Source organism: Mycteria americana, chromosome 14 (genome assembly GCF_035582795.1).
Source record: "Mycteria americana isolate JAX WOST 10 ecotype Jacksonville Zoo and Gardens chromosome 14, USCA_MyAme_1.0, whole genome shotgun sequence".
NCBI classification, from domain to species: domain Eukaryota; kingdom Metazoa; phylum Chordata; class Aves; order Ciconiiformes; family Ciconiidae; genus Mycteria; species Mycteria americana.
Genome location: NC_134378.1, coordinates 13,188,976 through 13,205,678, shown reverse-complemented (window position 1 = coordinate 13,205,678; position 16,703 = coordinate 13,188,976). Strand labels below are relative to the sequence as shown.

Below are 16,703 nucleotides of genomic sequence, written 5' to 3'. Positions count from 1 at the left end.
ATTTTTTCCTTGCAGTTTTGACTCCAATTATTGGTGTAATTGGTGTAATACTGTAACACTTTTAGAAAGGGAAAAATATCTTTCATGGTTCATCCTCTATTCTGAAAGAGTAGATTTTTTTCCTAACTTTTTTTTTTTTTTTACACATTAGAATTAGGAATTGGTGTAATATTTTCATCATGATTTTTGCTTCCTGTACCAATAATAAATTTATGAACATAATTTGAGGCTAAAGTTGAAGCTCTGTATGGATGACCTCAAGCCTTGTCATGTTCGCAAGACATCTGAAAACACAGGAATTGCCTGGGACTTAGCACTTGTTTTATCTCTGTTAGCTGTTTTGGGATCTTTTTGCACATATACATTTATTTTTCTCACGTAGTATACTAGATTCCTTTGTGAGCATGATCTATATAAGCTTACCTGTGCATGATTAAAGTAAAAGCAATTCCAAATATCCCATGTAGGTTAATCCATAAAACCCTATGTATGGGTCACAATGTAAGAACGGCAGAAGTTTAAGTACAGAATTTTACTATAATGTAGAAGTGGAATTTTAATGTTTATCAGTTTAATCAAGCAAGTGAATACACTTGGTCAAATTAAAATATCTAATTATTTATTCACATAGAAACCAGAAAATTTTGGGGTTCGTAGCACAAAACTTTTTGTTAAAAAAAGAAAACAAGCTATGCCATATAGCTTCTTTGCTCTCAATAAAATAGCATCATTGCAGTTAAACTTAAGATTACAATAAAAATGAAACATTCCAGATTACATCGGTTGGAGCACAATGTGATGAATATAATGAGAAAATCCTTGTCAGAAATTTTACCACAAGGAAATATCAATAGCTAACACCCATATTCTCCAACTAGAAATCAAGAATATTTGAGTAGATCTTGGCATAAAAGGCACAAAACACAAAGCAAAGCATGCTTGTGTCATTTGTCACAAAGAAGCATTGACATTTGTGCAACATGGAAAAAGACCAGCATTTTTCCAGACTCTTCCAATATCACGGATACTTAGGGAACAGATCTTCCCCTTAATGCCAGTGTATCCCTCCCAGTACAGATGGCAGTGACTACAAGACGAGAGGAGTATATAGAAGAGAATACATCCATACCCTTCCAGGAAATCTTAGCTCATATATTGAGGAAGCTGCTGCTATAGTATCGTTAGTAGTAAATAAATACACTGCAGCCTTTTAATAATACAACCACTGGCAGCTAGCACTTGTGGGAAAAATAGAAGACTGGTAAGAATGTTAACAATGCTGGAAACCCCTCAGAAACACAGGTTTACCTCTTGCATTTAAATGTGTGATGCCAGCTCCCTCTTTGCTTCAGATAAGCTTTTTTAAAAAAGTTTGAGCCCTTGAAAGAAGGGACTCTTCAGAAGAGAATGCTGCCTATTGCACAGAGGAATGGCTTTTCGATTTTAAGGTGCTTCAGAAATACAGATCAAGCATCCGTGGTATTTCCTTCTGTGATGGGCCATCATACAAGCATCTCGTTAGCAGCCTATTTGCTATATTTCTATAACAAGCCTATCTTCATCATCACTGCTAGTGTCATCATACTCAACTCTGGTTTGCTTCCTCATCATCTCTAAACCTCTCTTTTTGTATGTCTTGGAAGGTGTTGCAGAGTAAGTCTTGAACTCGGGGGACCTGAGAGTAACTGGGGACTTTTTAAAGGTAGTAGTAGCTGTTTCGTGTGGCCTTCCATAGCTGGCTGACTGCAGATGGGTTCCATTCTTGTCTGCACTTCCGTGAAGGTCAAGGATTTTTTGAGAAAAGTTTGCCCGCTCTATGTATGCTATACTGGGTAATTTAGCCCTTGTGACTGACTCAGGAAGAGACTCTACTTTTGATCTGAATAAGCATGAACATCCAGGCTGGGAACTGGGAGTTGAGTTTTCTTTTGGAGATGAATATGTGTTTTCTTCATTTGGAGATTTCTCCCTTCCTGAGGCCTGGATCACCGCGTCTAATGTTCCAAATCTTTGACTCTCTGACTCTACATTTAGTATGTTTTCCTGGCTTGCTTCTGGATGTAAGGAAAGAGTACTGGTCGCCTCTGAGTTTGTCCTGTCAAGTTGGTCACCTGTACCTGTATTTGTAAGATCAGAAGGGCAAGACCAACAAGAAGATGCCATTGAGTCGCTCTGAACGTTTGGCTGTGACTCCCCTGGGACTGATTGCTGAAGCACAAGTGGTGGTGTCACTGAACAGCAGATTTCCACATCACTGCTGACTTGCTGCATGGCTGTATTGACTTTGGATGAAAAGGAACGAGCTGTCATAGGTATTTCCAGAGGAGCTGTAATATTCTGAAAAGAGAAGTTTGTTCTTGTGTGTTCCCTGATTTGCCCAGAAATGTCCTGTAGAAATTGGGGGGAGGAGAAATTTACATTTAAAATTTTCAATCCAGAGCAATTCCATCTTTTATAAAAGTGCAATGATAACTAAGTTGACTATATCAGTAGAAAACATTTACCTCTGCTATAACTCATATCAACTGAGTAATTAAGCATAATGTCTACCTTTATTTATGCAACTGTGGTTATATTTGCACTCTTTTTTTTTTTCCTTACTGCAGACCAAGTTACTCATCCCTCTTTTGATGAGAAAACTCTTTTTTCTCCCAGTGTGTGTGGGAGGTGTAGTAGAGGATGTATTTTTTTCCTCAGGTGTTTTTCTTCTTGGTTAGGTGACAGATCATGCTAATAATTTATGGATGATAAGGGTTAGGGGTTTCAAGCTGCATTCTTACGTACTGTCTAGGATGACATTCTTTTCATTAAGATATTTTAATATACATATTGCAACGATGTTTGTGCAATGTAAGGGGAAAGGTTTGTGATGAGTCTGTAAGAAACATTACAATGTCTGAGGTGGTGAGATATGTGTAGGAAAGAAAATTACTTAGTAAAAAACATTTTAAGGATTAGGTTCCTAAATATGATACTGCTTATGCTACATGAAGAACGAGTGCTCATGCTACATAACAGCAGTCTGGCTCAGTAGCTTTTGTCTCCAAGTGTGGCCAGCAGAAGTCTAGGGGAAAGTATAAGAATTAGGATAAGCATAGAATACTCCCAGAAGCTGTGCTGACACTGCATACAACAGCGTTGTTTGCAGCACGAGCAGATGTGTCTAAGGCCCCTTCTAGCTAATGCACCACAGCAGTGCTGGCTTCCACGAAGGGCTAAAGAAGTTCAGTTGTGCCGCTGGATACACGTTCTTCCCACTGCTATGTGGCCATTACTACCCTCCCCACTTCTCTAGTTTCAAGCTCACTGTCTCTGTCTCAGGATACTCTGTGCTACATCTACTGGCACCTCTGACATCAGTGCTAATCAATCCTCCGACAGCAAGCATGAGAAATACCCTTTTCAATTGATGAAAGTTTAATTGTTCTTTTAAAAAAGCTGATTCTAACATTAGTAACTTTTCATAGTATTTTAACCCCAAAAATACCTTGAACACATTTTTAAACAAAATCTGTGATACAAAATAATCTCAACTTGAACTTTAAAGCAGCTGAATATAATTCAGGTTTTAATTACCAATATCTTTTTTTCTTTTAATAAACAGTCATATATGAATTAAGGTACAATACCTACCTTTTTATCCATTTTGTCTTTTTGTTTAACATGGTTTAGATTTTCAGTATGGGAAAATATTCCTGAGTTATTCTTTCCTTCTTTTTTCCTTCTGCAAAGTGGCTTGTCTGAGGTGGAACAAGATGTGTCATTTTGCTGGTGTAGGTAATTTTCTATTGAAAAGAGGTTGAAGAAACTTTTACTTTGATTTTTATTCCCCCACATGCTAGAACTTACTACATTTCTCATCATATCACAATAATAAAAACTTCTATATTTTTACTATTTTCTGTAAATTTTTATTCTAGGCCTGATACATTTTCTCATTTACTGTATATGTGTTTGGTTTGGGGTTTTTTTTATTGGCCATTACTGTCCTACAAAGTAATAGCTATTCATATCTGCTATGAACAAACACAAGGTATTGTCCCTGCTTCCAAGATAATTGCGGCATAAACATCATTTGCATTAATACCGCTAATTAAGGGGGGGGGGGAGGGAGGAGTAGTCATTGAAACACAGAAAGCAAGTCAACACACCAAACTCATTTCACACTGCAAACATACAGGCTTGTTGCAGAAACTGGTAGAGGTCCATCTTAAAACTGTTTAGGCTTCTAGTGGAAGGTTATTTTGAGTTATTTCTTTTTAAAATGCCCTCCTAATTATCAAATTCACATATGTAAATACGTGTATGAAAATCATTGTGTGTTCAGTTCTGAAAATGTGTGAAATGTTTGTATTTTTACTCGCAGAATATACTGAAGGACAAAAGTGGTTTTGCAGTTCCATGTGGAACAGATGCATATCAGAGATACTGCTAACGTTCATTCTCTTAAAAAATAAACATTCAATACATTAAAAAATATTCAAAATACTTACCTTGTACCTTTGATTGAGGAGAATGGCACTTCTTATACTTATTAAATTTACAAGGTTGTGACAGAGAGCCCTTTTTCAAAGCATCCGGTGTTCTATTTGGAAAACAGTGCCGCTTGCTTAGTCGGTTAATTTTCAGTTGAGCATATCCATGTACATGCCTTCCTCTGTACCTGCATTGCCAATGGCATTGAAAAGGTAAACAAATATGTGCTATTTAAAAGCAGCCAGAGTAGAATAATATCACATCATCAGGTAAATTTAAGTCCAACAGCAATTTACTGCTGTGAAGGAGATGTTCGTTTATGTAGACTCAAAAAAAAAAAAATCAGGATTTTAGGCAAGAGACCTACAATTATTTTATTACATTTTTCCTCAGTAGGATTCAGTAAATCCTTGGTTTGCTAAGAGAAAAGCATTCAGGAATAACAGATCCTTTTTCCTATATCTGGAATTTTGAAACAACATACTTCATAAAGACTTGAATGGCAGAGGAATTACCTGAGACTGCATAGTAGTTGGCTTTTTTACTTTTCATTTCACTTCTTACGTGCTACCTATTCATCATCACTCATGAACAACGTAAGTATTTCAGTTACTTAGAAAACTCATGCTGAATAATCCAATTCTGCTTTGTTTTCTACCCTAGCTAGATCTTTCAGTAACTCTTAATGATTGAAACTAAAGTGCATTGGAAGGTCCCATTCCTATATCGATAGAATCAGTCACTATACACAGAGTAATAAGTAAATCTAAAGGATGTGCTTTTCAGGTGTTTGGTGTCTTAGAAAAATATATTACATTTAATGATTAATAGCTTGGCCAGTTAGCTACTAATATGTATGACCTGAGCTTTCAGGACCCTGTACTTAATTGAGTCCCTGTACCTCTTTGATATAGCCAAATAAATAAATTCTGAGACCAGCAGGAAAAACAAAACAAGAAACCACCCAAAAACCAAACCAGAAAAAAGTCCCAGAAGAATGTCACTAGACTGGATAACATAGACCCGAGTCTTCTATTTTTGTCCTTATGATCCTTCAAAATTGCAGTTTGCCAAACTAGACATGGTGATTAAGTTACTGACATGGATTTATCCACAAGGGAGTCACTCTGTCTGATTTTGGTCATGAAATAAAATAAGAGGGATGTAGGCACACAATATGTGTTTCTTATTGAAGCAATTCATCAGACATTCTGCTACCCCACACTGTTGAAAGATTAGAGGCTAAATCTTCCACTTATATGAACTCCCATTAAATATGGAGAAACTGTGCTGATTGATACAATGTGCCTTTGATAGTTTTATACTCAAATTCTTCCTGCTTTTTATTTAAACCAAATGGTCCTTTAAACTATAGATGGTTTTGTTAGTTTGAGTTAGAACTTGACATTTATTCTTCTGCATGCTCTTGTGAATACACATTCAAGATATAGATCTTCTGAGGACAAAAGGGTCCTGCACACTGCTTTTAGCTGTAACAGGATTAAAAACTGAAGTATCAAACAAAAGTAAATGCTGACAATTTTGACAGATAAGAATAATTTCTAAAGCATAGTGAGAGTCAACTGACCAGTCATCATCTTTCTTTGGTAGATGTCTGTTTTGCTTAGAAAATTCTGTTCCTGATAGTAGACAGCATATTGATATTTTTTATGGTTTACCTTTATGGAACTGCTGCAATGTGGGCATAGCTCTTTCTGAGAGATTTATTTTTTTCCCCTGATTTTGACAAGGTTGAATTTTGGGGATGACACTTTATTTTCTGTGAACTTTTTACACCCTTTTTAGCAAAATTATGTCTGTTTCTAGGGAAGCTGAAAACCATATTCCTTACCATTTTGGGGTGACTTTAATCTTCTTCTGTTTGTGGCTCCTCTTGAGTTTATTTGTTGAGAGTTTTTCCTTTTTGCAAACTACTGTTTTCTTCTTTTGCTCTGAAATATTTTTGAAAGCACCACCAGGAGCTGCTGAGCTTAACTGTTGAGAATATTGGAAAAAAATGAAGTACATGAAAATTGTGAATTACATTAACTGAGAGATTGGAAATCTACACTCTTTTTAAGTAGCACTGAATAGCATAGTAGTTAAATAGCACAACTCTGAATTTTTTCTAGAATTTGTCTGTTAGTTTTTTCTAATCACTTTGTCCATCTACTTTGATAAAATAAAATTAAAACAACTCACTGCTTTTGTGGATCTTCTTTCATACGTGTATGTTCTTTCATATTCTTCTTCCTATATAAAAAGTAAGCTTAGTCTTACAGAGCTGTTCTGGGATCTGTACAGATAGACTAGTCTATCTTCACTTACCTAAAAAAGAAAAGCTTTCAAGCCTTAAACACTTTACAGGGTATAAATGCAGTTTGGGTTTGTGGACATTTCAGTGTATCTAAATTATGAGAGATCTAGTACACAGTCTGTCTTTGACTCCAAGTATCTCCAAGTATAATGAAGTCTTGACATTAATGGTCTACGTAAGTCCTACTCTAATTCAAATATTCATTTAAAATGAAAACAGTGGAATAGATGTGCTGTTACAGAAGAATATAAAATATACTCATAAGGGGAAAAATCAAGAAATAGAAATACACTCTTCTCACTAGACAGCATTCCTACTGAAATTCCCAAGTGAAAGAAACTTAAATATTCACACAGAAGTATGTATTTTTCATGCATCAAATGAATATGTAACTTATCTTATAAAAACATAAATTGTAAGTTCTGTATCGATAAATGCCTGTAAATGTCCATAAATATACTTTTGATAATTCTTTTATTTTTCTAATGGGGGGCGTTCAGCCAATTACAACCCCTTGAGAAAGGAAATAGGATTATTACTATTACCTCCTGCATCTGTTGTCCTTTAGAAAAGGATGAAACCAATGTTTTCAAACTCCTGTTTGTTAAGCCATATGCCACAGTCTTGCTAATATTTTTCATTTTGAAAATAGAAATATCGTATTTTGACAGTGTGCGTTCATTGCTAGATTCCTTGACACAGGTGTGCATGGAGGAATAAGCAGAGTCTGCATTCCCCTTCTGCTCAGCAGGCAGAGGAAGGCTTCTTGTTAAACAACACCAGGTTAATCGAGGTTCAGCGTTTAGTGATGGGAAGGTGCTCTTCATGCTTGATACTGTTAAACTTCCGGAGTTGCAAGTCAGATTATTGTGGGGCAGCGCTGGGAATTCTTTACAGTGAGCGGTGAGAGTGTGGCAATAAAAAGTGCCAGAAGAATGGCAAAAGTAAGTGGGGTTGTCTGCCGAGCTGTGAGACGGCTGCATACCCTGCAGTGTTGATGAAATGTCCTTAAGAATGCATGGACTCCCCCCTCTGTCCTGTCCCATGATTGTTGGCTCTGCGCCCTTGCTAGAAGCTGATGTCATTATCAGAGAGTCACTTCCTGAGCAAAGATGATGTAAAACTTTCCTCTCTTCTTTGATGTCAGCTGATATGAAGAAACCACTTGTATACAGAGAAGTAAAGCATATTTTCGTCTTTGGGGTCTGTGTAGAGGAAGTAGTTATGCTCACCCATTTCTCTTCTGTTTGCCTTTGATAATTTAATTTATTTTTGTTCTGTTTGTTTTTCCAAGCATCTCTTATAATATCCTGCTGCCTGAAGTTTTGGTTATAAAAGGTGTTATCTGCTGTGGTTAAGATATTTGTTGTTTCTGAATTGACTGGTGAACAAAATACTGGAGTTTTCCAGTTTGCATGTAGGTTCCATCGTAGCTCTCCTTTGCTGGCCTTTTGTCTCACTTCAAATTTTAAAGGGGACCAAACCAGATCATTAGAATGAGAACTGAGTGATCCGCTGTTGGAAGAGCAGGGGGGGTTGGGTGAGGTGTCTGTCACAGATGTGCAAGGTGTAATCTCCTGTTCTGATCTAAGCAAAAGAGACAAATCTGAGGCTCTCTTGTCTTGCGGCAGTTTAAGGATATATTTTGGAGAAAAGGCATTTTGTTGTGGGACTGGAGTTAAATGACCAGATTGCAGGTGCTGAATTTTAGAAGACACGTCAACAGCATTGTCATTGAAAAGTGGTACTTTTGCTCCTGTTTTCACAAGACATGTTTTGACATCTTTATCTGTTGCATTGTGCAAGGCAAAAGAATTGCAATCGCTTCCCCTTAATCCAGGTCCTAAAGATCCCACAAATGAAGCTTTTGAGATACCTGCTGACTGTGAAAGAAGGTTAACATCACTGTAATTAAGAGCTTTTGAGGGGAGTTTGATTGTTTTCATATACTCCACATTCTCAGTACCTCCAGTGGATTCATTAATTCCTGTGCTTAATTTTTGCTCTTCTGCTTTACTGGAGAATGTCACTGGTGCTGTGGAAAGACACTGCGTGCTAGTGCAACAGACTCTCTCTGCTTCATTTACTGCATTGTTTTCACTACTGGGACTAGAGCAGGACTTTGAAATAATGTTTCGTGTCTTCTCCGCTTCAAATTTCAGCTTTTTTCTTTCTGACGGTAAATTCTGGGATTTCCCTGCAGCTTCTCTGTTATTCTTGCAATGGACCCACGGGGGCGTCAGGGCATGCTGGCCAGGTTCCTTATTCCTGCTATGGTTTCCATAATTGCTTGAAGTGCTTTTACACTCTGATTCAAATGTACTGGATTCTTTCCCAGGGCTTGGTTTTTCCCATTTGCTACTCTGTACTGGCAAGCAGTCATCGTTCCTTCTGTTAGTGCTCAGCTGACACTGAGTAGTGTGAAGCCTGAGCTCAGAACTGCTTGGAGCTAGTAATGTGCTGTTGCCACCTGTGTATTTATCTGTGTCACTGCCACTGAGCTCTTGGGAGGTTTTGCTCGTTACAGTATGTGCACTAGCATTTACTGAATGTGATGTCTCCATTACGTAGGTTACGCTGTCTGCAGTTTCCTCGGAGGACACATTCTGTAGAATATGATTACCATTAGTACGGGTTTCTGATTTACTAGTGTTTAAACCTGGTGTCACAAGGGAGGAAAGACTGTCACTTCCAGAGCTCCTGCCATCTCTTTCCTCAGTAATTTCAGTACTGCTGGCTGATTCCTTTGAATCAGGAGTGAAGCTTGGAATATCCGTAATCTTATTCCCCCTTTGTTTAATTTTCTTGGCATTTTGACTGCTTTTCATTTTTTGGTAGATTTTCTTAAACGTTTCATCTCCATACATTTGCCATTTTTCTTGAGAGAACATCTTTAACTTCCTTTGATTGTGTTTCTTATTTTTAGCACTAATTACTTCTCCAGCCCCAAGCTTTTTACTGCCTTGCAACTCCTCTGAGGGAGGAGGATGATCAACCACATTACTTAGTGGCAAATCATCCACCGCTGTTTGTCTGACTAGAGCTCGGGGATGGCTATTAGTAAAATCCACTGAATTTGCAGCAAGATTGTTGCTAGGCAGCAAACTAGCGGTGCCTGTATTTACAGACTGCTTAGTAAGAGAAAGTGGTTTTGAGCAACCTGCTTTGTCATGTACTATTCTTGTGCCCTCCACAAACGGCAAGGAGTTGCTGCGTGTAACAGGCACAGTGTCTATCGTTGTGGAGAACTGGGTGGGGACTGAATGAAAAAACATTGGCTTGCATTTTTCTAGGGGTGCAAAGGTAGATTTTGCTGAACAAAGGGAAAGATTCTTTTTCCTATTTACATCGCAAGTTCTGATGTCAAAATGGAAAGAGTCTTTGTATGTATAAGGCATTGGCAGGTCGATGCTTCCCTGTTTAGAAAGGACAGTTTTTCTGGGCCTAACGTTGTCTAACTGGGTATCATCCACCACGCTTTTGTTATGCGAAATAAGTTTTGAAATGTGTTCTTCCAGCCTCTTTTTCTCTAGCATCAAGGCTGTAGCTTTCTCAGCTGCATCTAGCTTTGCACTGCTTCCGGAGGTACACCTTAAGCTGCTGAAGGCAGTTTCATTTTCCACTTCTGTGCTGCGTTCATAGAGACTATGCAACGGGCTGGAAGATGCCATCTGTTGTTCTGTACTATCAGAGCGTGACAGATACCCTGAGTCAGTGCTCTCACACTTCTTTAGCTTGCAGTCCAATGGCTTGTAATCCCACTGTTTCTCTGAAGAGGTTGCTTGCTGCCTTTGCAACTGAATATGCTTATTGGAGGCTGGAGTTCTTTGCTCTTGTATCTTCTTTCTCTGGCACTGACCATTTGGCAAAGCTCCTGCAGGTGATAAACTTTGAGGTTCTCTTTCAGGACCCCCCTGATTAGCCTTTGAACTAAAGGGCTGATTCGTTGTTTCTTGATTTTCTGAAGCAAATGATGAACTGCTTGTTGCCGGCAGTGAAAGGTCATTAAGAAGTTTCTTAGTGTCTGTTACAGCACTGGTCTCTGAACTCATTTGTTTCATCTGTATCCCCTTGTCTTCACAGGTGCTACTAAGTGGTTTGCTGCCTTGGTGTGACGTGATGCTCTCTGTTGATTTCTCATTTTGCTCCAATATGCCACTGTTGTCCGAGTCTGAGGGCAGTCTGGTATTGTTGACATGTGTTTGAGTTCTTCTGTGTTTATACAAATTGCTTTGAGTTTTAAATGCAATACCACAAGTGGTGCATGGAAAGGGCCTCTCTCCTGTGTGAGAGCGAATATGTTTCTCAAGGACACTTGGCTTCAAACAATCTCGTCCACAGTGTTTGCAGATATATTTCCCAGCTTTTTTTGATTTTCCTGGGCTTCCAATAGATGCATTTACACAAGAATTCGGTGATGATAAAACTGGTAAAGTGCTCACTATGTTCAATGTTAGAGTTTGCCCAAGTTGTTTCTGAAAAACTGACTGAGGCTGATCGGTGCCTTCTGGAGGAACAAGTGGGTTCAGGATTAGAGGTATGTTACTGCTGTCTAGATTCACACAGCTCCTGCCAGTCACTAAGTGACTGTTTGGCTGAAAGCATCCTGCCTGGACGGGCTGATAGAGTGGTATGGTAAGGGCTTTTAGATACACAGGTTGAGCTGGTGCTTGTTCCTGTTGAGCAATCACGCTGCCTTGGCTGAGATCTGAAGAACCCTGTGCAGGCTGAAGAGAAGAGGTTGGCACTGGTCGATCTGCTAGTGCAACTGTAAAACCAGACTGCTTCTGTGCCTCCATTTCAAAGGTTATCTGCCATATGCTCATGTATCTGCAAGGGAGGGGAAACAAAACAAGTAGGAATTTTCAGATAGCCAAATAAAATAAACACTTTCAACTGCTGGACTGGGAAAGTTAGCAATTAAGAATATCACAAATATTATATACAGGCATTATACAGACAATAATTACTTCATTTTCCAATTGATTCATCTTTCATTTCTTAGCTAGGAATTAAAGTTCGGTACAGTGTAAAGAACATTGAACATTGCACTTAAAACCTGCAGTAAGTACCCAAAGTATTAAAAATAAATCTGAGTATCAGATTTGCAAAAGGAGGCTCTCAGCACCCCAGAAATAATACAATTTTAATTTTCTGGAACAATATTCCCATTACATATTAGTACCATGTTTTTTAATTTAAGAATTTACATTAATAAATGTTAATATAGAAACACGGAACAATTAAGGTTAGCAGGGGCCTCAGGAGGTCTCTAGTCCAAACACCTGCTCAAAGCAGAGTTAGCACTGGGGTCAGATGAGGTTGCTCAGGGTGTTACCCGGTCTGGTTTTGAAAACCTCTGAGGATAAAAACTGCACAGCTTCTTTGGGCAACCTGTTCCAAACACAGGACATTAAACATGGCTGCGTATTATCTGTGTTTACCCAATTTAAGTGAGCTAAGGCTAAACACATTGCAACAAGTGATGCAAAATGAAAATATGCGAACAAAATGAAACTGATGTCCTGTTTTATAAGTGAGATTTACATAAATATGTACAAAGTAGAAAAGACGGTATCATGGGAAAATAGTGGGATAAATTAAAGCTGTCTTTTGTGTAGCCCAAATTAATTTTGTCTAATTAAAGGCGATATTATGGTATACTGCTTATTTTTAGATGCTTTCAATCCTAGGTGAAAACATTTTGTGGACACAGTTTTTAGAAAAAGTGAACCTATTCATATGAAATCTGTCCAAATATATTCAGGGTTGGTGCTGGTCCAGACTACTTATTTGAAGAAAAATTTGTTTTGTCTTTTTTCTTTCTTAGAAACAAACTAGGAAACTATCAGAATAAGCTAGTTGAAAATTAATTTTTGGAAGAGCTGATAGAGGCATCAGCATAACCTCTTGTAATTATAGTTTGGGTGAAAATTAGAAGGTAATCTGTGAGTGTTTATTCCAATTCTTATTCAGCTATACTCACAGCTCTGTATCCATTGGCTGTTATGAATAATAGGCTGTTCTTGTGCAAACAGTCATAAAAACCCCATTTGAAATAACATAATCAGTGTTATGTTATATGCATAACGTAACATAAAATGTGAAATCTGCAATTTGCTGCCTTACTGCATAATCTGTAGTGGTGTTTCTGTACCTTCCTTGGATCATTTTAATAGGTAATCATTACTGGGAAACAGTAAAAAAAATTACTCAAAAATGTTGTTTGAAATTTGGACTGGGTCCATATGAGACACACACTGTTACTGTTACTCAAAGCAAAATCTCTGTTGCATGTAGTTACTGAGAATTTTGCAAATAATTCACATAAAGGCGAAATGGCAAATTTGATGTCATTGGTTTTGAGTATTCCTCAGTTACAGTTAGAGCAGGTAATAAAGCTGGTAAGCTGATATAAAGTTGGGTGGAGGTCCAAGAGAAGTTCTGTTTCTTCACAACTGAAAATTATAGCGTCTCGCTCACGTCACATGAAAACATGGGAAAATAACTTTCTATTAATGATCAACTGGAACAGGTTAAGGTCAATGAGTTATGTGCTCAGTAATAAATGTAATTAACATCTCAATAAATAGACTAGGAATTCAGGTAGTTTTCATATTAAATGTATGCACCATTGAAAGGCAAAGCAACCCTCTTGGTTATCAGGCTTCTGCAAAGGAAAAGGTTTTGCATATTAGGATATTGCCTTTAATCCCACTGATTATTTCATCCCTATGTGTAGCTCACAATGCAACTGTAAATACTTGTCTCCTTGAGCAAAAGAAAACTAATGTGCCAAGAACCCAGTACCTATTACTCTGCGCTCCTCAATCTGCACCACTTCTGGAAGTTCTGTTGCTGGCTGGCAACTTATGTTCCGCAGCCAAAGCTTCTTCCAGTTTCTCTCTGATCTGCTTTGCTTATTGCAAGAATTGGAAAAGTGGAGTTAAAAACAGCAATGCAGTCCCTGGGATGTGTTCTCTGACTTTCCTTCTGGTCACGAGCAAGGCCATTAGCTTCTCTGCATGCACTACATGCATCAACAAAACTGCTGATGAGCCACTGAAGCAACTGAGTTGCTACCAACTGCAGTGGGCTCAGGGTTAGACCACTTGTGGGAAAGGTATCAGTGCCCAATGGGATTCTTTGTCTTCACCCAAAGATTTCGGTGTAATAAAAATCCCAGAAAACAACCTGTAAAATGAACTGATCTGCGCAGAGCAATGTGTTAGATCTTGCCTTTTCTCCTTTCTCATGATTTTTATAAATCAAACTCAGTTATCAAGCATGGACTTCTCTTGTCCACTTCAGAGATTTCTACATGGACCAATCACTTAAGTGGCTTTGTAATAGAGGTATTGATTATATTGATAAAAGAATGTTAAAAGAATATGGCTTGTTAAAGGAATTATTATCTATATTCTGCAGTGAGGTTAACACTATGGGATAAAAGTGGATTTCTCTAACTTGCAAAGTGAGGTTATAGACATTTCAAGTCCATTTAAGATGGTTCTTAAACTATACAGTCACCTTTATTTACAGCAATTTAAACACAGCATACAATAAAAACAGCAGCAAGTGATAAGACATGAGCCAATGGTACTCATAAACTAAGCATGCAGTAGTTTTTCCAAAGATGTGAAAATAAAGAAAAGTTGAGGGGAAAAAAATATGTTGCAGAGACGAGACTCAAAGAAGAAAAGTGAAGTCTGAATACACTGTAGCTAGAACATCCAACAAGCACCGCATCAGACGAAACAAGTCGTAGTATCTATGCTCCCCACCCTCCCCTGGAGAGAAGTGTGGGAATGCGGAATTTGCATTTCCACTCCGATAAGCCTGCTCCAGGGTCACAAACTATGTTCTCTCTTTGAATATCCTCGTGCGCATGCGTAGTTGATGGGCCCTTCAAGGCCAGCCTGTAAGTTAGGAGGACTTGCGGTGGACAGGTGGTTTTCATATGAATCCTGTAGTTCCAAAGTAACGGACTTACTGTGTAATTTCGCTTATTCTCTTAAGTTTCTGGGGCCCAAAATACAGTGTAATTCTGAGAAGCATTTCAGTGCTTTCTAATGTTCTACAAAGAAAATACTTAAATGATTACAGAAAATGTAAAGGAAAGTTTTAACTAATGCTAAGCAATTAAACTAAATGGTGATACACAATCTCATTACTTTTAAGAGTTTAATAATACATTTCTACCAGCTGTGGTAGTTTGCTGCTTTTCACAGCAAACAAAAGATATTTTCTTCCTAAGTGAAACTTGTGTGGCTTGTGTTCTACGGTGGCAAATATGATCATACTTTTCACATCTCTCGTTTATGTACAAAAAACGCACTATATTTCTTTGTACCTTGACCAAAATAGCTTATCTCAAGCTAATTCTACCCCAAGGCTAATTCTGGGTAGTCCTTGCCTAAAGCAGAAAAACTTCCTTTGTTGATTATCCCCCAGGCTCTGTTACTGAGCATCTACCTGATGTTCTGAGCTCAATTTGTAACTTGTAGCATCGAATGACTAGTATAACAACTTGATCCTAATTAGATAAGGAAAAATTTCCAATAAATAAAACTAAAAGCAGGATTTGGCCTGTCCAAAATTTTCTAAATTAGTTTCTTAAGCTATCAAAACTGGTCAATAAAATTCCATTTAAATACAACTATTTTGTTCCTAGTTTGAATTATACTTTCAGGTACACACCGTAGGTAGGTCTGTGGAACACTGAAACGTCAAAAAATGGAGTAGTTTCAGATGACAAATCAGTGTAGCAGAAACTGTCTTATTCTGTATATAAGTATAAAGTATTTTAATAAGGAGGGGTGGTATAAAAAACTCATTTTAAACCAAATGTGTTCCCCTTTTCTATACAATTTTTTCCTTAATTCTAAATATATTTTATAAAATGTGCTTCATTTTATCAGCACTGTTATAATAATCTTGTCTTATACAACCAAGATTTTTGTCTTCTGCATGGCACACGTAAATGCACTGTCAACTGCCCATCATTATTAAGAAAATTATTAAATAAACATGTAACTACCTATTTCCTGCACTTACATATAACTTTGTGACACAGCATTGAAAGGAGCATCATAGTCTTTAAGCAGATGCAGTGCTCAATCCCCTGACTTGTTCTACAGATGTAATCTGTAGACATGATAGAGTTAGTTTATTTTTGTAACCACACAGAAGCAGCTTTTCAACATTCTGAACATACATAATATACTATATTATACTAGAAGTCTTTGCCTTTTTCAGAAGTTTTTGGTGATCCCTACCTTAAATACAATACCAGAGAGCATACAGATGTGGAATCCTCTTTAGTCTGTAAATAATTTTAGCTTACATACCTTTTATTGAGCCAGGCATTTCAGCAAAAGAAGTCTCATTTCTGTCAATACTTGAAGCAAGCAGAAAGAAACGAGGACAAAGACTTGAAACAGATTAGAAGTAGGAAGTTGGTTTTTTCTTTTTTTTTACATTGGTGTCACAGTAACAACCTTCAGAAAACAGGAAGAGATGAAACAGAAGAAAATGAAGTAGCATTTCAATCTCTTCGTATCCTGTATCATTATTCGTGTAGGAACCTATAAACAGAATCAGCTGTCTTCTAAATGTAGGCATTTTGTACACTGCATTCAATTGTATCATTCAGTGAAATACGCTGACACAATGGTAGAATTTTTTTCTTTATACCCCTGAAGGTAATTTGCTTATAACTTTAAAGATCTCTCTTAAAATGTGTTGGAAAAGAAAAGAATGGTGGAGAGTAGACACGTGCTACATATGAAATGCTAAACTCATCCACTGTGGGTATTATCCACCAGCTTCTTCTAATGGTGCCCTGCGGTAGGGTAGAAAGCAGTAACCAGGAAGGAAAATACTTCAAGAATGTTAAAAGTGTTTAGGT

General features: G+C 37.6%; 1 protein-coding gene across 1 annotated transcript; it reads right to left on the bottom strand.

The window, feature by feature from the left end:
- Nucleotides 1-1,533: 1,533 nt before the first annotated feature.
- ZNF831 (zinc finger protein 831) lies at nucleotides 1,534-16,224 on the bottom strand. Its single transcript, XM_075517370.1, has 6 exons — nucleotides 16,144-16,224; nucleotides 7,339-11,623; nucleotides 6,329-6,471; nucleotides 4,494-4,663; nucleotides 3,634-3,785; nucleotides 1,534-2,388 (listed from the first exon to the last, which is right to left on the bottom strand). The coding sequence occupies exons 2-6, from the start codon at nucleotides 11,617-11,619 to the stop codon at nucleotides 1,534-1,536; spliced, it is 5,601 nt and encodes a 1,866-aa protein (XP_075373485.1). The 5' UTR covers nucleotides 11,620-11,623; nucleotides 16,144-16,224.
- Between the last annotated feature and the right edge of the window lie 479 nt (nucleotides 16,225-16,703).